The following is an 18,662-nucleotide window of genomic DNA, read 5'->3' as shown; positions in this document are numbered from 1 at the left end:
TCTCAGATATTACTAGTGGGAATATATAATGGCCCAGTCACCTTAGAATATAATTTAGCAGTTTCTTAAAATTTTCAGCATAAATTTACTGTATGATAGAGCAATGCTGCTCCTAAGAAATTACCCCAAAAGAGAAGCAAAAATATTTGCCAACACAGAAGATTTATTTGCAAATATTTATAGCCACATTATTCATAGTAGCCAAAAAGTGGAAACAACTCAAATGCCCAACAACTGGTAAATAGGTAACCAAAATGTAGTCTATCCATAAAATGGATTATTGTTCACCAATAAAACAAAACAAAGTAGTAATATATGCTACCACACAACAGACCTCAAGAATGTACCCCAAAAACTACATACTGCATGAGTCCACTGATATGAGTTGTTCAGAAAGTTAAATCTACATATATATATATAAAGTAGATCTGTGGTAAATAGAGTTCAAATAACTTCATTTGGACTCTAAAATTAAGAAGAATAATTTAGCCATTAAAAAATACAACAGATGTCTATTGATGGTTCCTCTCCAAATTGAAAAGAATGATACTAATAATATGAAATACTATAATTTTAATCCAAAATATAGGTTTATATAACACTGATATTTTCATTTTAAAAATCTGGACAAATATTTACCAAAATGTTAGAGTAGTTAACTCTAAGAGGTTAGATTACATGCATACATATATACATGTATACCTTCTTAAACTAAGTATGAGCAAGAAATACCCACTTTCTACCCCCACAATGCTTTTTTTAAATACACTTCAAATGCATTATTTTAAAAACAGAATACAACAGACAAATATAACCTCAAATGTTTTAGTTTTAGATTCACAAAATATTACTGATCTGTGACTATAAAAGTTCTGATCATTTACTTTTTATTGTAAACTACATCTGGTAGAGAGTTTTACTCTCTTAAATGGTCCAGTTTTGTATTATGCACTTCACCTACCAGAGATGAATGAACCAAATACAAGCCCCTTACCCAAAGGCAGAAAGAAATCCATGGTACAAAAAAGATGAAACATAGCAATTAGATGCTTCTTCCTCAAATGTAAACTGAGAGATATCAAGTAAAAGAGCAGTTAGCAACAGGAGCCTAAGCCATGAAGCAGAGCTGCAGCAATGAAGAAGAGTAATGAGACCCATAGATGTCACGGCAAAACAAAGCCATGATCAAATACAAATGTAAATAAGCAGAAATACAAGAAAAAGACTTAGAGTACTGGAAAAGAATAAAGACTAACAGGAAGTTTAGATACAAGAACTTTTATGGTCCAAGTTAACAAAGGAACACAACAGTCCCCATAGACTATCTAGCTCCAATACTATCCTTATGAGGCATCATCCCTGCTCCTCCAGTCCCAAGAAACTTCTACTTCCTTTATCATCCCATGAGCATTCTTACAATTAGCTCCACCAACCACTTAAATTCTCCCTGTTCCTTACACACAAAAGCATTTTTTAACTAAAGAAAGAGACTGGAGGCTTACCTTTGGGTCTCACCAGTGGCATTATTTGAAGTGTTTAAACTCATGGTAAGTCTTCCAACTCTTTCAAAATACCCCACTGTTTCTTAATGATATACCTCCTTATTGATGACTGAAATTGTCCAAGATGTCTGTGACTTACAGGTTAGATGGACCGAAGTCTGTTAATATAATAAACAATACAACAGCAGTTTTATATTGAATCCTGAGAGTATGGGTGACTTTTCTTTTGATCTATGGTATTTGTTCACTTTTAAATTACTGTATAACAAATATGGAATTCTAAGAAGTTGTAATGTTTTATTTCTTTTAAAAAGCACTAGAAGCAAAAATGACAAAATGTTTAAAAAATGTTCCTTCTTATGAGAACAAGGTAATGATTAGCTTTAATTTCTCAACTGAAAAATTATAGCAAGTGACAAATTACTCTTGAACTCAGAAAAGGAACACACAGAGCCTAACTCTAGGGCATAAAATTCAATTTGAAAGAAAGTAAAATTCAAGGGCATGTTTGGGTCCCCAAAGCCTTTCTCATAAATGAGACACTTTTAAAATTCAATGTTGCAACCAAAGAGGCCAAAGTACTCCCAAATAAAAATACCATGGTAATTTTCTTTTTTTTTTTTTTTAATTTCAGATGGTTTTCATTCAAAAGTTCTCAAGAGAAATCAAACAGAAAAGTTTTGACTCACTCAAGTTCACTCAAATTTACAATTCAAAAATGTCTTTTGAGCTGGGTATGGTGGCGTGCACTTATATAGTCCCAGCACTGAGGTATCTAAAGCAGTAGGATTACTTGAGACCTGAGTTCAAGGCCAGGCTAAGCAATATCATAACATCCATCTCAAAAAAAAATTATTAATTAATTTTTTTTTAATTTTAAGGTTTTTTTTCATAATACTTTATTCTATTTCTTTGTTTTTATGTGGTGGTGAGGATCGAACCCAGGGCCTCACACAGTGCTAGGCAAGTACTCTACCACTAAGCTACAGTCCCAGACCTAACTTTTAAAATTGTTTTTAATTTTAAATAAGTATCTTGGCCTTTAATAACTCCTGGAAAAGAAACCTAGAGTTATTTTCTTAAATATTTTTTTAGTTGTCAATGGACTTTATTTATTATATGTGGTGCTGAAAATCGAACCCAGTGCCTCACACATGCTAGGCAAACGCTCTACCACTGAGCCACAACCCCAGCCCAAGAAACCTAGAGTTATTTTTAACTAGTTACTACTAGCAAGGCTGCAACACTAGTAAAACAAAAATTTTAAATTAACTCTGTTTCAAGGTATGATGGCACACACCTGTCATTCCAGTGATTCAGGAAGTTAAGGCAGGAGGATTGCCAAATTTGAGGTCAGCCTCAGGAACTTAGAAAGACCCTGCCTCAAAACAAAAAACACAGGGCTGTAGCTCAGTAATAGAATACTCCCAGGTTCAATCCCTAGTACCACACACACAAAAATTAACTCTCTTACCAGGTACAGTGGTGCACACCCGTAATTCCAGTGACTCAGAAATCTGAGGCAGGAAAATCATGAGTTCAAAGCCAGCCTCAGAAAGCAACTTAATGAGGCCTTCAGCAACACAGTGAGACTCTGTCTCTAAATAAAATATAAAAAAGGGCTGGGGATGTGGCTCAGTAGTTAAATACCCCTGGGTTCAATCCCTGGTACAAAAAAAAAAAAAATTAACTCTCCTGATCATGTAGATAACTATGAAAAAGTTGTTTGTTTTTTTTACTAATCTATTCAAAAGATCTTCCTTCATAATTAATCTTTAAATAATTTAATTATTTTAATAATTAATCCACAGTAATTTTCAAAGGCCAAAGAGACCAAGGAGGAAAAAGGAAAAAGAATAATATTTATCATGCACTCTGGCCTACTTTCTGAAACTCTCTTCCATAGGAGCTACTTCAAATTATACAGAGTCAAGGACTAGGGTTGTAGTTCAATGGTAGAGCACTTGCCTAGCACATATGAGGCACTGAATTTGATCCTCAGCACCATAAATACATAAATAAATAAAGGTATTGTGTCCATATACAACTAAAAATATTTTTTAAAAAAATTATACAGTCAACCATATAAAACTACTTTATTACAGTGTTAAGCAATCTTAAACCAAAAGATAATAATAGTGCACTTGGTTCAAACATATACAAATATCAACATCCCACAAGTACCTTTTTGTATTCCCATAAATCCATATCCAAAGAAAAACCATGAGTTTTAAACTCAGAAAGATCAAACTAGGATTCCAATAAGTATCTTAAACTATGTGGTCTTGGGCAAGTCATTTAAATACTTTGAACCTGTTTCCTCTACAATAAAAAGGGGATAATTATATCAACCTCATATATTTAAGATTTAAATCATTTATACAGGACTGTGATTGTAGCTCAGTGATAGAGTGCTTGCCTAGCACATGCGAGGCACTGGGTTCGTATCTTTAGCACCACATAAAAATAAATAAAATAAAATAAAGGTATTGTGTCTACAACTCAAAATATATTGAAAAATAAATAGATAAATATATACAACAATTACATAGTACCACCCATTATCAGTTTTTATTACTGAATACAAACTCTGAAAAACAGAAGTATCCAATAAAGAAAGGTAGTAGATGATATTTGGGGTCATCTGGTCTGGGAAAAAAAAATGTAATAAGAGAATTATTTAGTGAAATTATGGGTGTGCAAATATATACAAAAGACTTAAAAGAGAGAAAAAGGTGGCAACCTGTTCTATCATTGCTCCAACTAAACATGCCTCAGAAGAGACCACTGAAAGAAAAGGGATTCAAGTAAGCAGTCTGTCTCAGCTATAGCGCTGAAAATTGATGACTCCTATAGACACAAAAAGCTCTTTAAAACAGTCAGAGGTTCATGTATCTCACAGTTCATGTAGAATAGATACTGATGTACAATAGTTTGGCCTAGGGCAAGTACAAAGGAATTTTGGACAAGACCAGGAATAAAAACCTATTTCTGGTCTGGGGACATAATTCAGTGGTAGAGCATTTGTCTAGCATGTATGAGGCCCCGGGTTGGGTTGCCTCCCTATATTGCAAAAAAATAAACAACAACCAAAAAAAGACACCATTTCTCCAGGACCAAATAACTTTGAGAATAGTGATATACAAACAAATAACAAATACAAACAAATATTATTAATCTACTGAGCACCTTACTACAGTATCAAGGCACTGTACTTGGTACTTTTATCTAGAACTTTGCTCCCTACAACACTACAATCTACATTGTACCATTTTTCAAGGAAAAAACTAAGGCTCAAAGATTAGAAATAGCTTGACAAATGTCACATACTTACAGGTTCAAAAATCCCAACTCACAACTGTCTGACTCTAAGGCCCAAATTCTTTCTGCAAGAAACTTTATGATTCACAAAGTTTACCTGTAAGTTATCACCTCAGGTTTATCATCCTTACTTCAATTAAGGAAACTTATCTGATCCAAAGAAGCTAAATGACTTGTGCAATACTAGTCAGCTATTAAGGGGTAGCACTGGGATACTGAATCCCAAAACCTTTTTGTCTTACCACCATGCTTCCAAAAGTCAGAACTCTGGGGAACTGAATACGGAATGGAAGAAGAGTTAGAACCTTTAAAGAAATGGACTTAACTGTACTGAAGAGAAATGTCCAAAGTTAAAAAGTATATATTTAAAATCTATTTTTGTAAAAAATTTTTTAAAAAACTTAAATACACATACACACACATAATGCACACATGTTTATGCATATGTGGCACAAGAAGGACCAACAAACCTCTATTTACCTTGCAGGAAAAGAACTTAAAATGGACTGAGGATGTAGCTCAGTGGTAGAGCGCTTGTCTAGCATCCCCAAGGTCCTGGATTTGATCCCTAGCACCACCAAAAAAAAAGAGAGAGAGAGAGAGAGAGAGAGAGAGAGAGAGAGAAAAGAATTGTATATAATTATAGCCTTAATGATGTCTTTTTAGTTAATCTTGGGAAGAGAAGTGCAGAAGTTTATCAAATTTTAATAAAGTTGTTCCAATAAAACTAAATTGAAAATACTCATCATTTTTAATGTATTGTTTGTTTTGGCATCTAATCATTTTCAAATCTGAATGGTCTTATCTACACAGATAGTGATATCTATAGCTCAGGATGGTATTCTTCAATTTCCAGATCATTTATACAGATAATATCATAAACAAATAGTCCCCACCATCTTCATCCCTGGTGTTACTCTAATATAAATCCTCCCATTTACTGTGATCAACTTGTGATTTAATTTTATGCCACCCCCATGATTACCATACATTATATAAGCCTCTTAAGGGCAGGGGTTATAGTTCAATGATAGAGTGGTTGCCTGGGACACGTAAGGCTCTGGGTTCAATCCCCAGAAGGGGGTGGAAATGAAGACCCTTAGCAGCTTGAATGACAATCTCTTGCTGTCCTCAAAGAGGCAAACTGTCATGCTATGAAATGGCTATACAGAGGGCCACACGGCAGAGGACTGCAAAAAGTCTCTTAGACCTAAGGGTGTCCTCCACCCAATAGCTAGTACATAGTCAGATCCCTCAGGTATATGGTAGCAAGGAAATAAAGTCAAAGACATGAAAGATCTGAGCAGATTCTATCCAGTCTGCCTCTAGTTGAGAACACGGCCCAGCCAGCATCTTGATTGCACCCTTGTGAGGACCTGAGCAGAAGACCAGTTAAGAGTAGGCCTTGACCCATAGAGACTGTGCAATAGCAAATGTGTGCTGTTTTAAACCACTGCATTTGTGTTAATCAAAGAAAACTATATACATGATTTGAAAATGCCCATGCAAAGTTAAAAGGAAAAAAAGTTGAATAAACAAAAATATAATAGGAAAATCAATTCTCAAATCAGCTCTGGCTATGTGGGTCTTTTATCAAGTCTATTTTTCTGTAGTGTAATTTCCTCATTAATATAAATGAGGGATTTTGTAAAAATCCTATCTAAAGCAATTAAGTAGAGAAACCAAGCAATTATGGTCAGCACTTACCAAAAAAAGTTAGAAAATAAAAATGAAGGACAAACCATCAAAAGCCACAATAGCTACAAGGGAGCGGTGATGGTATCCATAGAAAAGAAAGCTGAGGGAGCTGGAGTTGTGGCTCAGTGGTAGAGAAGTGCTCAGTGGTAGAGAAGTGCTCAGTGGTAGAGAACTCGCCTAGCACGTGCGAGGACATGGGTTTGATCCTCAGCATCACATAAAAATAAATAAATAAATAAAGGTATTGTGTCCAACTACAACTAAAAAAATAAATATTTTAAAAAAGAAAAGAAAAGAAAGCTGAGGAAAATAAGAAGGCACATCTGACAGGACCCCCAGGAGCCAATATATATTTAATGCAGGCCAATTTGAGAGCAACAGATGAAAATGAGAGGTCAGCCAATGTCAAGAGTAGGTACCTGCAATATATATGGTTAACACAGTCATGAAAGAGCTGGGACAGCCCAGCCCCAATGAACTCTCAAAACTGATTTGTCAAGTTCCCCTTCCTAGCCAGGGGCTCAAACTAAAGAAAAACTGCTGAGGATAGAATGAAAGTAGAACAGGACAGAGAAAAAAATCAAAGTAAGGAGATGGCCAAGACCAAACTGGAGGAGGAAACAGAAAATCTCAAAAAACAAGTCATCATAGTTTTTAACATACACACATATAAAAAAAAACTCACAATAGAGTTTTATGAAATAGAAAATCTTTTCTAACTTATAATCCCAGAGACTCAGGAGAGCAAGGCAGGAGGATCACAAGATTGAGGCCAGCCTCAACAATTTAATGAGACATGTCTGAAAACACAATTTTAAAAAAGGCTGTAGCTCAATGTTAGAGCGCTTGCCTAGCATGCGTGAGGCACTGGGTTCGATCCTCAGCACCACGTTAAAAAATAAGATAAAGGCATTCTGTCTATCTACAAATACCAAAAAAAAAAAAAAACTGTACTATAATTAAAAAAGAAAAAGAAAAAGAACTGAGGATGTAGCTCAGAGGTAGAATGCTCTTGGATTCAATCCGCAGTACTACAAAAAATAATTTTTTAAAAAAAGGGCTGGGGATGTAGCTCAGTGGTAGAGCACCACTACAGTGTTCAATACCCAGTTCCTAAAAAAAAAAAAAAAAAAAAAAAGGCCTTCATAAACCTGTGTCATTCTCAAAAGTTCAGGTAAATTAATCTCCCACAAAAATTAGTATAAGGAAAGAATTGTGGTCAAAATCCATACAAAGGGCTGGGGATGTGGCTCAAGCGGTAGCGCCGCTAGCCTGGCATGCGTGTGGCCCGGGTTCGATCCTCAGCACCACATACAAACAAAGATGTTGTGTCTGCCGAAAACTAAGAAATAAATATTAAAATTCTCTCTCTCTCTCTCTCTCTCTCTCTCTCTCTCTCTGTCTCTCTCACTCTCTCTTTAAAAAAAAAAAAAAAATTCCATACAAAGTTGACATAAGAAAAAAAGATTAAGGAGCAGAATAGTATCCTATAAATGAAAGCATGACAGAAAGACATCCCCACGAATGAAACATGACAGAAAGACATCCCCACGAAACAGGTAAAAACTTGGTAATAAAAACAGGTAATAACTTGGGTCTGGGGCTATAGCTCAAGGGTACAGCACTTGTCTAGCACAGGTGAAGCACTGGGTTTGACAGCACCACATAAAAAAGTAAATAAATAAAGTTATTAAAAAATAAAAAACTATAACTTACTACTACAAAATGAACTTAAAGACATTAAGCAAATGGGCCGGGAGAGGTGATGTACACTTGTAATCCCAGCAGCTTGGGAGGCAGAGGCAGGAGGATCACAAGTTCAAAACCAGCCTCAGCAATTTAGCAAGGCACTAAGCAACTCAGTGAGACCCTACCTCTAAATAAAATACATAATAGGGCTGGAGGGCTGGGGATGTGGCTCAAGCGGTAGCGCGCTCGCCTGGCATGCGTGCGGCCCGGGTTCCATCCTCAGCACCACATACAAACAAAGATGTTGTGTCAGCCAAAAACTGAAAAATAAATATTAAAAAAAAAATAAAATAAAGAAGCATAATAGGGCTGGAGATGTGGCTCAGTGGTCAAGTGCCCTGAGTTCAACCCCCAGTACCCCCCCAAAAAAAAGACATTAAGCAAATGGCAGAAGACATAAAAGAATATGAATCAGAATTAGGAAAACTCAAAAATGAGAAGACAGAAATTAGAAATTAAAGTAAAATATCATTTGAATAAAGGTTAAATCAGAAGAAATGTAAGAGCAAAGAGACATGACCTGAAAAATGCCCTAAAAGACTGAGGAAATAAAAAAGAAGACAACTTAAGTTAAAAAACAAAGAAAGAGATCAAAAGGATTCAGGCAAAAGTGACAAATATTGTAGACAAATAATCAACATGAGGATAAAAGAAGTCCTTGAATAAGAAAATCAAAGCAAAAGAGCAGAATGAATTCTAAAAACACAAATTAGAGAAAACTTTCCTGAAACAGAAAAAAAGCTTAATCTATATTTTGAAAAAGCAAACTGAGTATTTAACAAGGTTGACCCAGCACAACTGATACCAAGACACATTCAAAGATAAATTACTGGACTTTAAAGAAACTTGTACACAAATATTCATGTTCATAATCACCAAAAGTGAAAATAATCCAAATGTTCACCTATTAATCAATGTGTAAATACAACATAGGATATTATTCAAGAAAGGAATTGAAAAAAGGAATTACTGATATATGCCACAACATGCATGGACGCTGAAAACATGCTAGAAGCCAGACACCAAAAACCACATATGGTTTGATTAGACTAATATAAAATGTCCAGAATATAAAATGCATAGAAACTGAAAGTAGGATCATGATTGCCTGAGGGTAGGAAAACGGGGAATTGCATCTGATTTCTAATAGGTTTTAATTGGAGGGATGATGAAAAGTGGTAATGGTTATACTTTATACGAAATAAGCTAAAAACACTGAATTCTACATTTTCAAATTTTGGGCTGGGGTTGTGGCTCAGTTGTAGAACACTCGCCTAGCACAGATGAGGCATTGGGTTCAATCATCAGCATCACATAAAAATGAAATAAAGATATTGTGTGTCTACCTACAACTAAAAAAATAAATATTTTTTAAAAGTGGTAATTTTTTTTTTACTTTGATAGAAATTATCTTATTTTTTTACATTATGACAATAGTGGAATGTATTACCCTCATTATTACCCATTTACTGCACAAGTTTTCATGACTGTATATAAAGTATATTCACACCAAATTATGCCTATATACCACAATTTTTCATATCTCTGTATATAAGGTATGTTGACACCAACTTCAAATCTTCTTACATATATTTTGTATAATGATAACCATCACATTCCCCCATCCTTGCTATTTCCCTTCCCCCTCCCTTTTCCTCCCACCTCTCTTCCCTATCTAGAAATAATCATCCTCCCATGCTCTCCCTCCCTATCCCACTAAAAAAGTGGTAAATTTTATGTTTTGTGAATCACATCTCAATTTTAAAAATTCACCAATACTGGAAGTATAGTTCAGTGGTACAACACATGCTCAGTATCTGTGAGGCCTGAGTTCAATCCTCAGCAACAAAACATAAATAAATTCATCATTTATAAAATACTAAATAACTGGGAATCATGGCACATACCAGTAAAACTTGCAACTCGGGAGGCTGAGGCAGGAGGATCACAAGTTCAAGACCAGACTCGGGTACTTAGCAAGACCTGGTCTCAAAATAAAAAATAAATAAAGGGCTAGGGATGAGGCTCAATGGTAAAGCACCCTTGGGTTCAATTCCCCAATACCAAAAATAAATAAGTAAATCCTAAAATAAAGTCTCCTTTATCTAACTATTATTTTCTACCTCTTTCTAGCTTTAATCTTAGCTCCTGATGACGTCTGAGAGCAAGGGCCTACCCCCATGTTGTTTTAGGAAGAAATCCATGAAAGGCCAAAGTTAGACCTATAACTAAAATTAAACTCTCATGGAATTTCCATGCTATTCAACATGGCAAAAAAGGTACAATAAAATCTCTCTCTTCTTCCAAAAGAGTAAAAAATAAAGGAATAATGAAGATAGTCAATAGATAGTAACAGTAATGAAAATACCAATGGGCTAGGAAGCAAAGTTAAAGAATGCAATGTGCTCATGATTTGTTCCAGCTTTACTTAAAATTTACCTGTGAAACACCACAAAGTTAAAATAAACAATAATTTGGCCAAAGTACATGAGTAATTAAAAATTCCTTATAACATGCAATTATCATCAGCCTTTCTCTTCTATGTAACTTTTTATTTTTTTTTTTAATACTTGAGATTGAACCCAGGGGCTTAACCACTAAGCCACATTCTGGGCCCTTTTTAATTTTTATTGTGAGACAGTCAATAAATTGCTTAGGGCCTCTCTAAGTTGCTAAGGCTGGCTTTGAATTTGCAATCCTACTGCCTTATCCTCCCAAGTCACTGAGATTATAGGCATGTGCCACTGCACCTAACCTGTGTAACTTTTAAAAATTATTTTCCATTTGAAAATATTCAATCAATCATTATCTGTGAACAAATTGTCGGATTCATCAAAGTTACTCCCTATTGTCATTCCAACTATGAAAAATCCCTTCTCCAAACACTGTGCTAAAAATTTTACACAGATTATCTCATTTCATTCTATACCAACACCAAGGGGAAGACACTATTAATATTCCTACTTTATACCTGAGGAAACCAAAGCTAAAATATATTCAATCACTTGCCCAAAGTCACAATCTAGTGACAGAGTCAGTGGTTGGCTGATTCTGGAGCTCTGCTGTGTGCCCTCTTATCAACCTTCAAAACATGATTCGACCCAGCCAGAGAGCATGTGAGACCTCACTTATCAAGAAAGTACTTCTGCTCCCTGCTACACATTTCTCCAACACAAATCATTCTTTCCCAGATTCAAACTAAACCAACAAGAAGCCAGCTCTACAAAAGATGACTCCAACCTTCAGTGGATTCTCAATCCAGATGGCATTTTCACAGGTTTGAGCCAAAACCAGGTCATCCTGTAGCAGTGATGAACAAAAGCAAAGTTTAAATCAGTTTTTATGTTAATGTATTAATAGATGAATCTTCTCTTGATTATAGAGGTGGACTATTCTCACCATTCCTAGTAAAACAGATGACTTTATGCATATAATTCTTCAATAAAGAGTTTGGTTTTTTTTTTTTTTAATAGATAATAGGGCAATTGTTGTCAAGGGACCAATGATCAAAGACATCTTACAAGGTACCAGCCAGAAAGATTCTAGTCTAGGTGTCGGAAACAAGTTTTTTTGAAACAAGTTCTCCTACTTTACATGTGAGTCCCACAGTTGCTCATCCACAATGTACTTATCTTAGTGTGTCTGCATAGAACAAAGGAAAAGCAAGAATGGCTGAAAAGACAGATGCTAGTATTACTGTAGGTGGGAGGTACAACCCTTCACCTCCATGTTGTAGTTATCCTTCACTAGAAAAAAAAAATGCTTCTCTGAGCTCACAGCTCTTGTTAATCATTTAAACCAGCAACCCAAGGTTGGTTTACCACTGATTTATCTAATCTCACCCTTCAAAATGGATGCAAACCAACACATTACCAGCCACCAGGTTTTATCAATCATTTCAGCCCACCTTTTTCCCCCCATTTTTAAAAACAAACAGCATAAAAGTGGTCTTAAGGGACATTAGTCTATCATCCTCTCAGTCTTACTGTTTTTTTTTTTTCCCCAGGCAGTACTGGGGATCAAACTCAGGGTCTTGGGTATGCCACATCCTCAAGCCCCCTTCCCCATCTTCTCAGTTTTGCCGACTTACCAAACAAATTGTTTTCCTTGCCTCCAACAATATGTCTTTGATTGACTGCACCTTTATCAGGTGGCAAGTAAACCTACTTGGGTTTAGTAACACAGTAAGCCCAACTTTTTTCCTCCAATATGCAATGATGTCTTCCTTAGTAACTGTATCTATGTTGGGAGTCTCTATCAGCAGTTATGTATTTCACCTTTAAAGGAGATGTTTGGTTCTTTCCACAAAACAAGAGGAAGGCAACAGGGCTGAGAATAAGAATTTTTTAAATTCAATGGTACTTTATAGACAAAGTTCATTATCCAATGCAAGAGAAGTTGGGTGGTTTGCCCAAGATCATATACCTAATAAATGGCTGAGCTATGGCTAAAACAGAAAAGTTTCAAACTAAAACTACTCTCTTCACTTTTCCTGTTAGCAGGTTGCACTTTGTTTTTTTTTTTGTTTGTTTGGTTGGTTTTCTTTGCATTTCATGAGAAACCATGTTCATTCTCTGCTCTACCACTATTTTGTTGTTACTGGGCACAAATTGTTAAATAAGTGACAAAATGGTAGGTTCTTTTCTCTAAGATTGAGAACTTTATAAAACATCAGTAAATATTAGTAAAAGCTGGACACCAATTCTAATAAAAATAAATATTTGCCAAGTGTTAAGTGTCAAAAAAAAATAAATATTCAAAAACAGGCACCACTTCCACTGAAAATTCACAGCTTCAGAAAAACTAACAGCTGGTTTTTCTAAGAGTCCTGGAGAAGCTACAGACCCAGTCTAGCACAATTCGTTCCTTCATTTATTAAACAGTTGTAAGGTGTGTAATGCATGGCTGGCATTTTTTAAAATAAACAGCATGATGGTGCACATCCAGCTACTCTAGAGTCTGGGGCAGGAGAATGTTCAGTTCAAGACCAGATTGGGCAATTTAGTAAAACCCTGTATCAAAATTTAAAAAAAAAAGGTGGGATGATTTCAGTGATAGCTTGCCCAGTATGCACTGAGGCCCTGGGTTCAAGGAAGAAAAGAAAAAAGACAGTATTCCTTCTCCTGAAGGTAAAGAGCCCCGCAGTCTGGAGTGGTAAATCTAACCAGCTCCAAGCCCTGGCCATCTGGGTCTTCCCATCTGGTCCTCCACCCTGCCCCTATGCTCAGGGTAGTGTGGCAGTGGTCTCTGTCTAGGATGTTCCATCCTCCAGGTGGGCGGTGAGATTAAGCGCAGATAACTGGAGGCGTGACCCCAGGCGAGGCATAGCCCAGGACAACCCCAAACTAAGTGGAGACACCCCAGAGCCTTCACTAGAGCCTATAACCCCTTCTCAACACCTACTGACCCAAATTGTTCGCCTCAAAGCCCCCCAAAACCCATGGTTACCTCGGGGGGGTCTCTCGTGGTCCAGACTGCACACCCAAGACCCCAGGGGCAGCTTCAAGTCTCCTAGGCAGGAGACACAGGTAGCCCTCGGAGGTAAAAGTAAAAACTGTTGGAACCCGATGGACTTTAGGACCCAGAGAGAAGGGACAAGTAGCAAAGGGGGAGAAGAAAAGCCCCAGGGAGGTAAAGTTTACAACTGCCACTTCCGGAGGGTGGCGAGACGCGGTGCCCCTCGAAACCTTTCTCAGACTTTCTCAGACCGCCAGGCCCCGCCCCGGCCCCGCCCCAGCAGGCCCACCCCTTTCCGCCCCGCCTCCCGCAGCCCTGGACGCGCGGCTCCAGGATACGTACTCGGAGAACGCCGGGCTGAGATTGGAAGGGCCCTCCCGCGAAGCTGCGCGCCTTCGCTGGCCGGGAGAGCCGGCGCATGCGCCGTTGCTGAGGAGCGGCGCGCGCTCCCGCACCTGGCGCTCCGCCTCCCGGCACGAGAATTCGCCCAGCCCACTCTCCGGTGCGGTGTCCTCTGGGTGCAGTCCCCGTGTCCTGGTCTCAGACTCCCCAGAGCTGACTGGAAATGCAGATTTCCAGCCTCCTAATCCTTTTCACGCAGAATAAAAATCTGAGATCCAGCTGCTGCATCTTTAAACTAGCTGCTGTGCTGATTCCTACGGCCAAGGAAGACCCCGGGGGTCCTCTAGGGAAACTCGATGGCCTTGGTTCTGTACAAGTGGCTGCTTTCCCTCTGGACCGCTCCCCAGTTGCACAGCGCTTACATTCCCTCCTCCCATCCTCACTGCATCCCAGCTTCGGGTGGTAAACAGGGTTGGAAGAATGCGGGTCAGTGTTGATGCTGTTAAGGCCACTTTCTCTATAAATATTGCATAACCAGGTCCATCTCAAAAAAAAAAAAAAAAAAAAAAAGCCTTGGAGCAATAGTGTGCACTCCATCTCTCCTTCGCTTCTCTTCCCCCCCCATTCCCCACCCCCACCCCCGACACACACACACACACACACACACACACAAACATCCCTTCCTCTATAATTTATACAGTACTCTGGTTTCTTCAGATAGATGCTTCCCAATCTGCCGCCACCTCGGGGAGATTGGAAAATCAAATCCTCTTTTGTTCCTTGCCTTTTGAAGGCCTATTCCCCAAAGAACAATGCAAATTGTCGAGATTTTGATTAGGGATTTCTATGTTCCTCCCCCCCCACACACAGTGTTTAATACAAAAAGCCTTTTATGATAAACCCACTCTGTTGATTGTAATAAACCTGAAACCAGGTGTTGAGGTGGTCTGTCCCGAGCTCTCCCTCAGGAGAGCCAACGGTCATAAATAAAAATATATATTCAGATTAAAACCTCCTTTATTCTTGCAGCGCTGAAATCTTAATTGGCTTGAGTTTAGTCATTTTGATTTAAAAAGGAGGTCGTCCCTGCTTCTTAATACGTTAGCCAGAAAGGATAATTGCTTCAAAAGAAGAGCTTAAAGAAAAAAAATAGCTCACTCCAAAGTTTAGAAAATAGAACGGAAAATTACAACAAATAAGATTACAGCTTCATTTTGCAAGCCTTAAATACTATTTCTAAGTGTTTTTATTTGTGTTTTAACATCACATAAGTGAATATTGCATGGCAAGGATAAGTGTATTGTACACTCTAGTGCAATTTGAAGATTTCCGATCTTCATATATTTGATCATTCAGCATTTATACAATACAGACTATGTACCCAGCGTTGAGCTAGGTTATAGATATGCAGAGTGTATGCAGGGCCCAGTAGCACATACTTGTAATCCCAGCTACCAGGTGGCTGAGGCAGGAGGAGAGTATTTTGAAGCCAGCATGGACAATTTTACCAGACCCTAAATCCAAATAAAATTTTAAAGAGCTGGGAGTAGCTTAAATTATACTACAGAGCTATAGTAACAAAACTGCAGGTATCAGCACCAAAACAGACATGAAGACCAATGGTACAGACTAGAAGACACAGAGACAAACCCATATAAATACAGTTATCTTATACTAGACAAAAGCACCATAAATATACATTGGAGAAAAGATAGCCTCTTCAACAAATGGTGCTGGGAGAACTGGAAATCCATATGTAGCAAAATGAAATTAGACCCATCTCACCCTACACAAAACTTGACCCAAAATAGATCAAGGACCTAAGGCAGCGACTCTGTGCCTACAAAAAGAAAAAGTAGGCCCAAATCTCCATTATGTCAGCTTAAGAACCAAATTCTTCAATAAGACTCCTAAAGCGCAAGAAGTAAACTCAAGGCTCAATAAATGGGATGACATCAAACTAAGAAACTTCTTCACAGCAAAGGAATCAAGCATGAACAGAGAGCCTGCAGAACAGGAGAAAATCTTTGCCACCTACACCTCAGAGGATTCATCTCCAGGATATATAAAGAACTCAAAAAAACTTAAGACTGAAAAAAACAAATAACCCAATCAATAAATGGGCAAAGGAACTGAACTGACACTTCACAGAAGAAGAAATGCATATGGTCAACAAATATATGAAAAATGTTCAACATCTCTAGCAATTAGAGAAATGCAAGTTAAAACTACATTGAGGGGCTAGGGTTGTGGCTCAGTGGTAGAATGTTTGCCTAGCACATGTGAGGCACTGGGTTTGATTCTCAGCACTGCATATATAAATAAAATAAAGGTCCATTGCAACTAAAAAATATTTCAAAAAGAAAAACTACATTGAGGGTCTGAGGTTGTGGCTCAGTGATAAAGTGCTTGCCTACCACTTATGAGGCACTGGGTTCGATCCTTAGCACCACATGAAACTAAATAAATAAATAAAGGTATTGCACTTGTCTACAATTAAAACAATATTTAAAAAAAAAACTACGTTGAGATTTCACCTCACTTCACTAAATATGGCAATTATCAAGAATATAAGTATCAGTAAATGTTGACAAGGATGTGGAGAAAAAGGTACACTCATACATTGCTGGCGGCACTACAAATTAGTGCAACACTCTGTAAAGCATTATGGAGATTCCTTAGAAAACTATGAATGGAACCACCATTTGACCCAGTTATTCCTCTCCTCAGTATATACCCAAAGGACTTAAAATCAGCAAACTATAGTGACTTGGCCACATGTTTATAGCAGCTTAATTCACAATAACTAAGCTATGGAACCAACTTAGGTGCCCTTCAACAGATAAATGAATAAAGAAAATGTGGTACATATACACAATGGAATATTACTCAGCCTTAAAGAAGAATGAAATAATGGCATTTACCAGTAAATTAATGTAACTGGAGACTATCATGTTAAGTGAAATAAGCCAATACCAAAAAACCAAAAGCTGAATGTTCTCTCACATATGCAGATGCTGGCTTACAATGGTGGTGGTGGGGGTGGGGGAGTCACCAAATTGGACAGGGGGGAGTAGGGGTAAGGGAGGGGGAATGGTAATGGGAAAGGCAGTAGAATGAATCAGATATCAATGTCCTATATTCATGTATGAATACATAACCAGTGTAATTCTACATCATGTAAAACAAGAATGGGAAATTATACTCTGTGTATGTATGAAATGTCAAAATACACTCTACCATCATGTGTAACTGAAAAGAATAAATAAAAAAAGTTTTTAAAATAAAAATACAAGGGCTGGGGGTGTAGTTCATCTACTAAGAGCTTGTCTAGCACGCACCAGGCCCTGTGTTCAATCCCCAGTACCTCCAAGCAAATAAAAAAAGGAAAAAAAGAAATATAGAGTATATAATATGAGTGCAGTGGGGATCAGTGGAGAAATGTTAAAATCAACCCTATAAGGTCCTTGCTTGGTATCCGGACAGCCATCTTAAGTGACAGCCACCATTTTAAGGAAAAAGTTTCGCTTTCCTGCCCAAGGGCGTTTCTGAGAAAGGCTCACCACTCCCTCATACTAACCCAACCCCTAACTGCCTGCATTAGGACCCACTCAGCTCTGATTCCTGAGCCTGCCCCATAAACATCCTGGACCCCAAGCCTGTTTTACCTTTCTTTGCCATAGAGAGGTGGCCTTTATTAGTCAGCTCTGACAAACTCTCCTGTGTATCTCTGCCTGGTCTCCATCTTTCATTTCTCACTTACCCATCTCTCATTCCTCGCTTTCCCTTCAAACCCTGAGCACCTGGAAAGGATTTATAGAAAAGAACTTTGAATTTAGTCTGGGAAGGTATAGATTAACCAAATTAACAGGAAATTGGAAGGAAAACTTGGAAGCTACAAACACCAGCACAATAAATAGCAAGGAGGCATTTGAACAAGTGGAAGAAGCTCTGTGTGCAGGAGAAGGAGAAATATGCCAAGCCCAGGTCACAGAGAACCTTCTATATCATACTTAGGAGTTTATCAAGCAAGAAAACTACTGAAAGGTTTTAAGCAGAAAAAATTACAACAATTACACAGTAAATCAAATCATTCCAAAATACTTGAAGATTTTCTTTCTGATAGTTACAAGGTCCAGTCTCTGATATCTATTGTCTGTTATCTATTGCTACTTAAGAAAAAACATTTAAAGAGACACTCTCCAACTGACTTTTTTTTTTTTTTTTTTTTTTTTTGCTTCATTTCATTCATCTCTTCTTTCTACCAATGCTTTTCAAATATAATCAAATCTCAGGGGCTGGGGATATAGCTAAGTTGGTAAGCACAAGGCCCTGGGTTCAACCCCCCAGCACCACACACACACAAAAAAAAGATATAATTAAATCTATCCCCACCACTCAACCTAAATAGGTGAGACACCTGGATTAACTCTCCTCCGATTTCCAGCATAGGTGAGAGTCTACACTCCTTAGTTTCTCCAACTCTGACCATTTTGATGCTGCTCAAAGAACTGTTATCCCTCCTTGCCCCTCAACATGATGTTTCCTGGTTTTGCCCCCAACCTTCACTTTATGCCAGATAAGCTTCCTAGA

The 18,662-nt window shown here is 37.7% G+C and overlaps 1 protein-coding gene across 3 annotated transcripts in view; it reads right to left on the bottom strand.

Moving 5' to 3' along the window:
* Ccdc171 (coiled-coil domain containing 171) overlaps positions 1-13,923 on the bottom strand; it is a 397,216-nt gene extending 383,293 nt beyond the window's left edge. The window contains exons 1-3 of one of the 3 annotated variants that reach the window (XM_058586353.1): positions 13,719-13,923; positions 11,511-11,570; positions 1,503-1,660 (exon numbers count right to left, since the gene is read on the bottom strand). In XM_058586353.1, the coding sequence (XP_058442336.1) occupies positions 1,503-1,546 (44 nt within the window). In that variant the 5' untranslated portion in view covers positions 1,547-1,660; positions 11,511-11,570; positions 13,719-13,923. The remainder of the gene's footprint in view (positions 1-1,502; positions 1,661-11,510; positions 11,571-13,718) is intronic. The other 2 variants (XM_058586352.1, XM_046467410.2) reach the window with 2 other exon arrangements.
* Positions 13,924-18,662: the final 4,739 nt, after the last annotated feature.

The sequence above is a fragment of the Marmota monax genome, unplaced genomic scaffold, assembly GCF_021218885.2.
Source record: "Marmota monax isolate L192 unplaced genomic scaffold, Marmota_monax_Labrador192_F-V1.1 WCK01_AAM20220418_F8-fsc00033, whole genome shotgun sequence".
NCBI lineage: Eukaryota > Metazoa > Chordata > Mammalia > Rodentia > Sciuridae > Marmota > Marmota monax.
The sequence above is the reverse complement of the archived record's forward strand: the minus strand, read 5'-3'. Positions and strand labels throughout refer to the sequence as shown.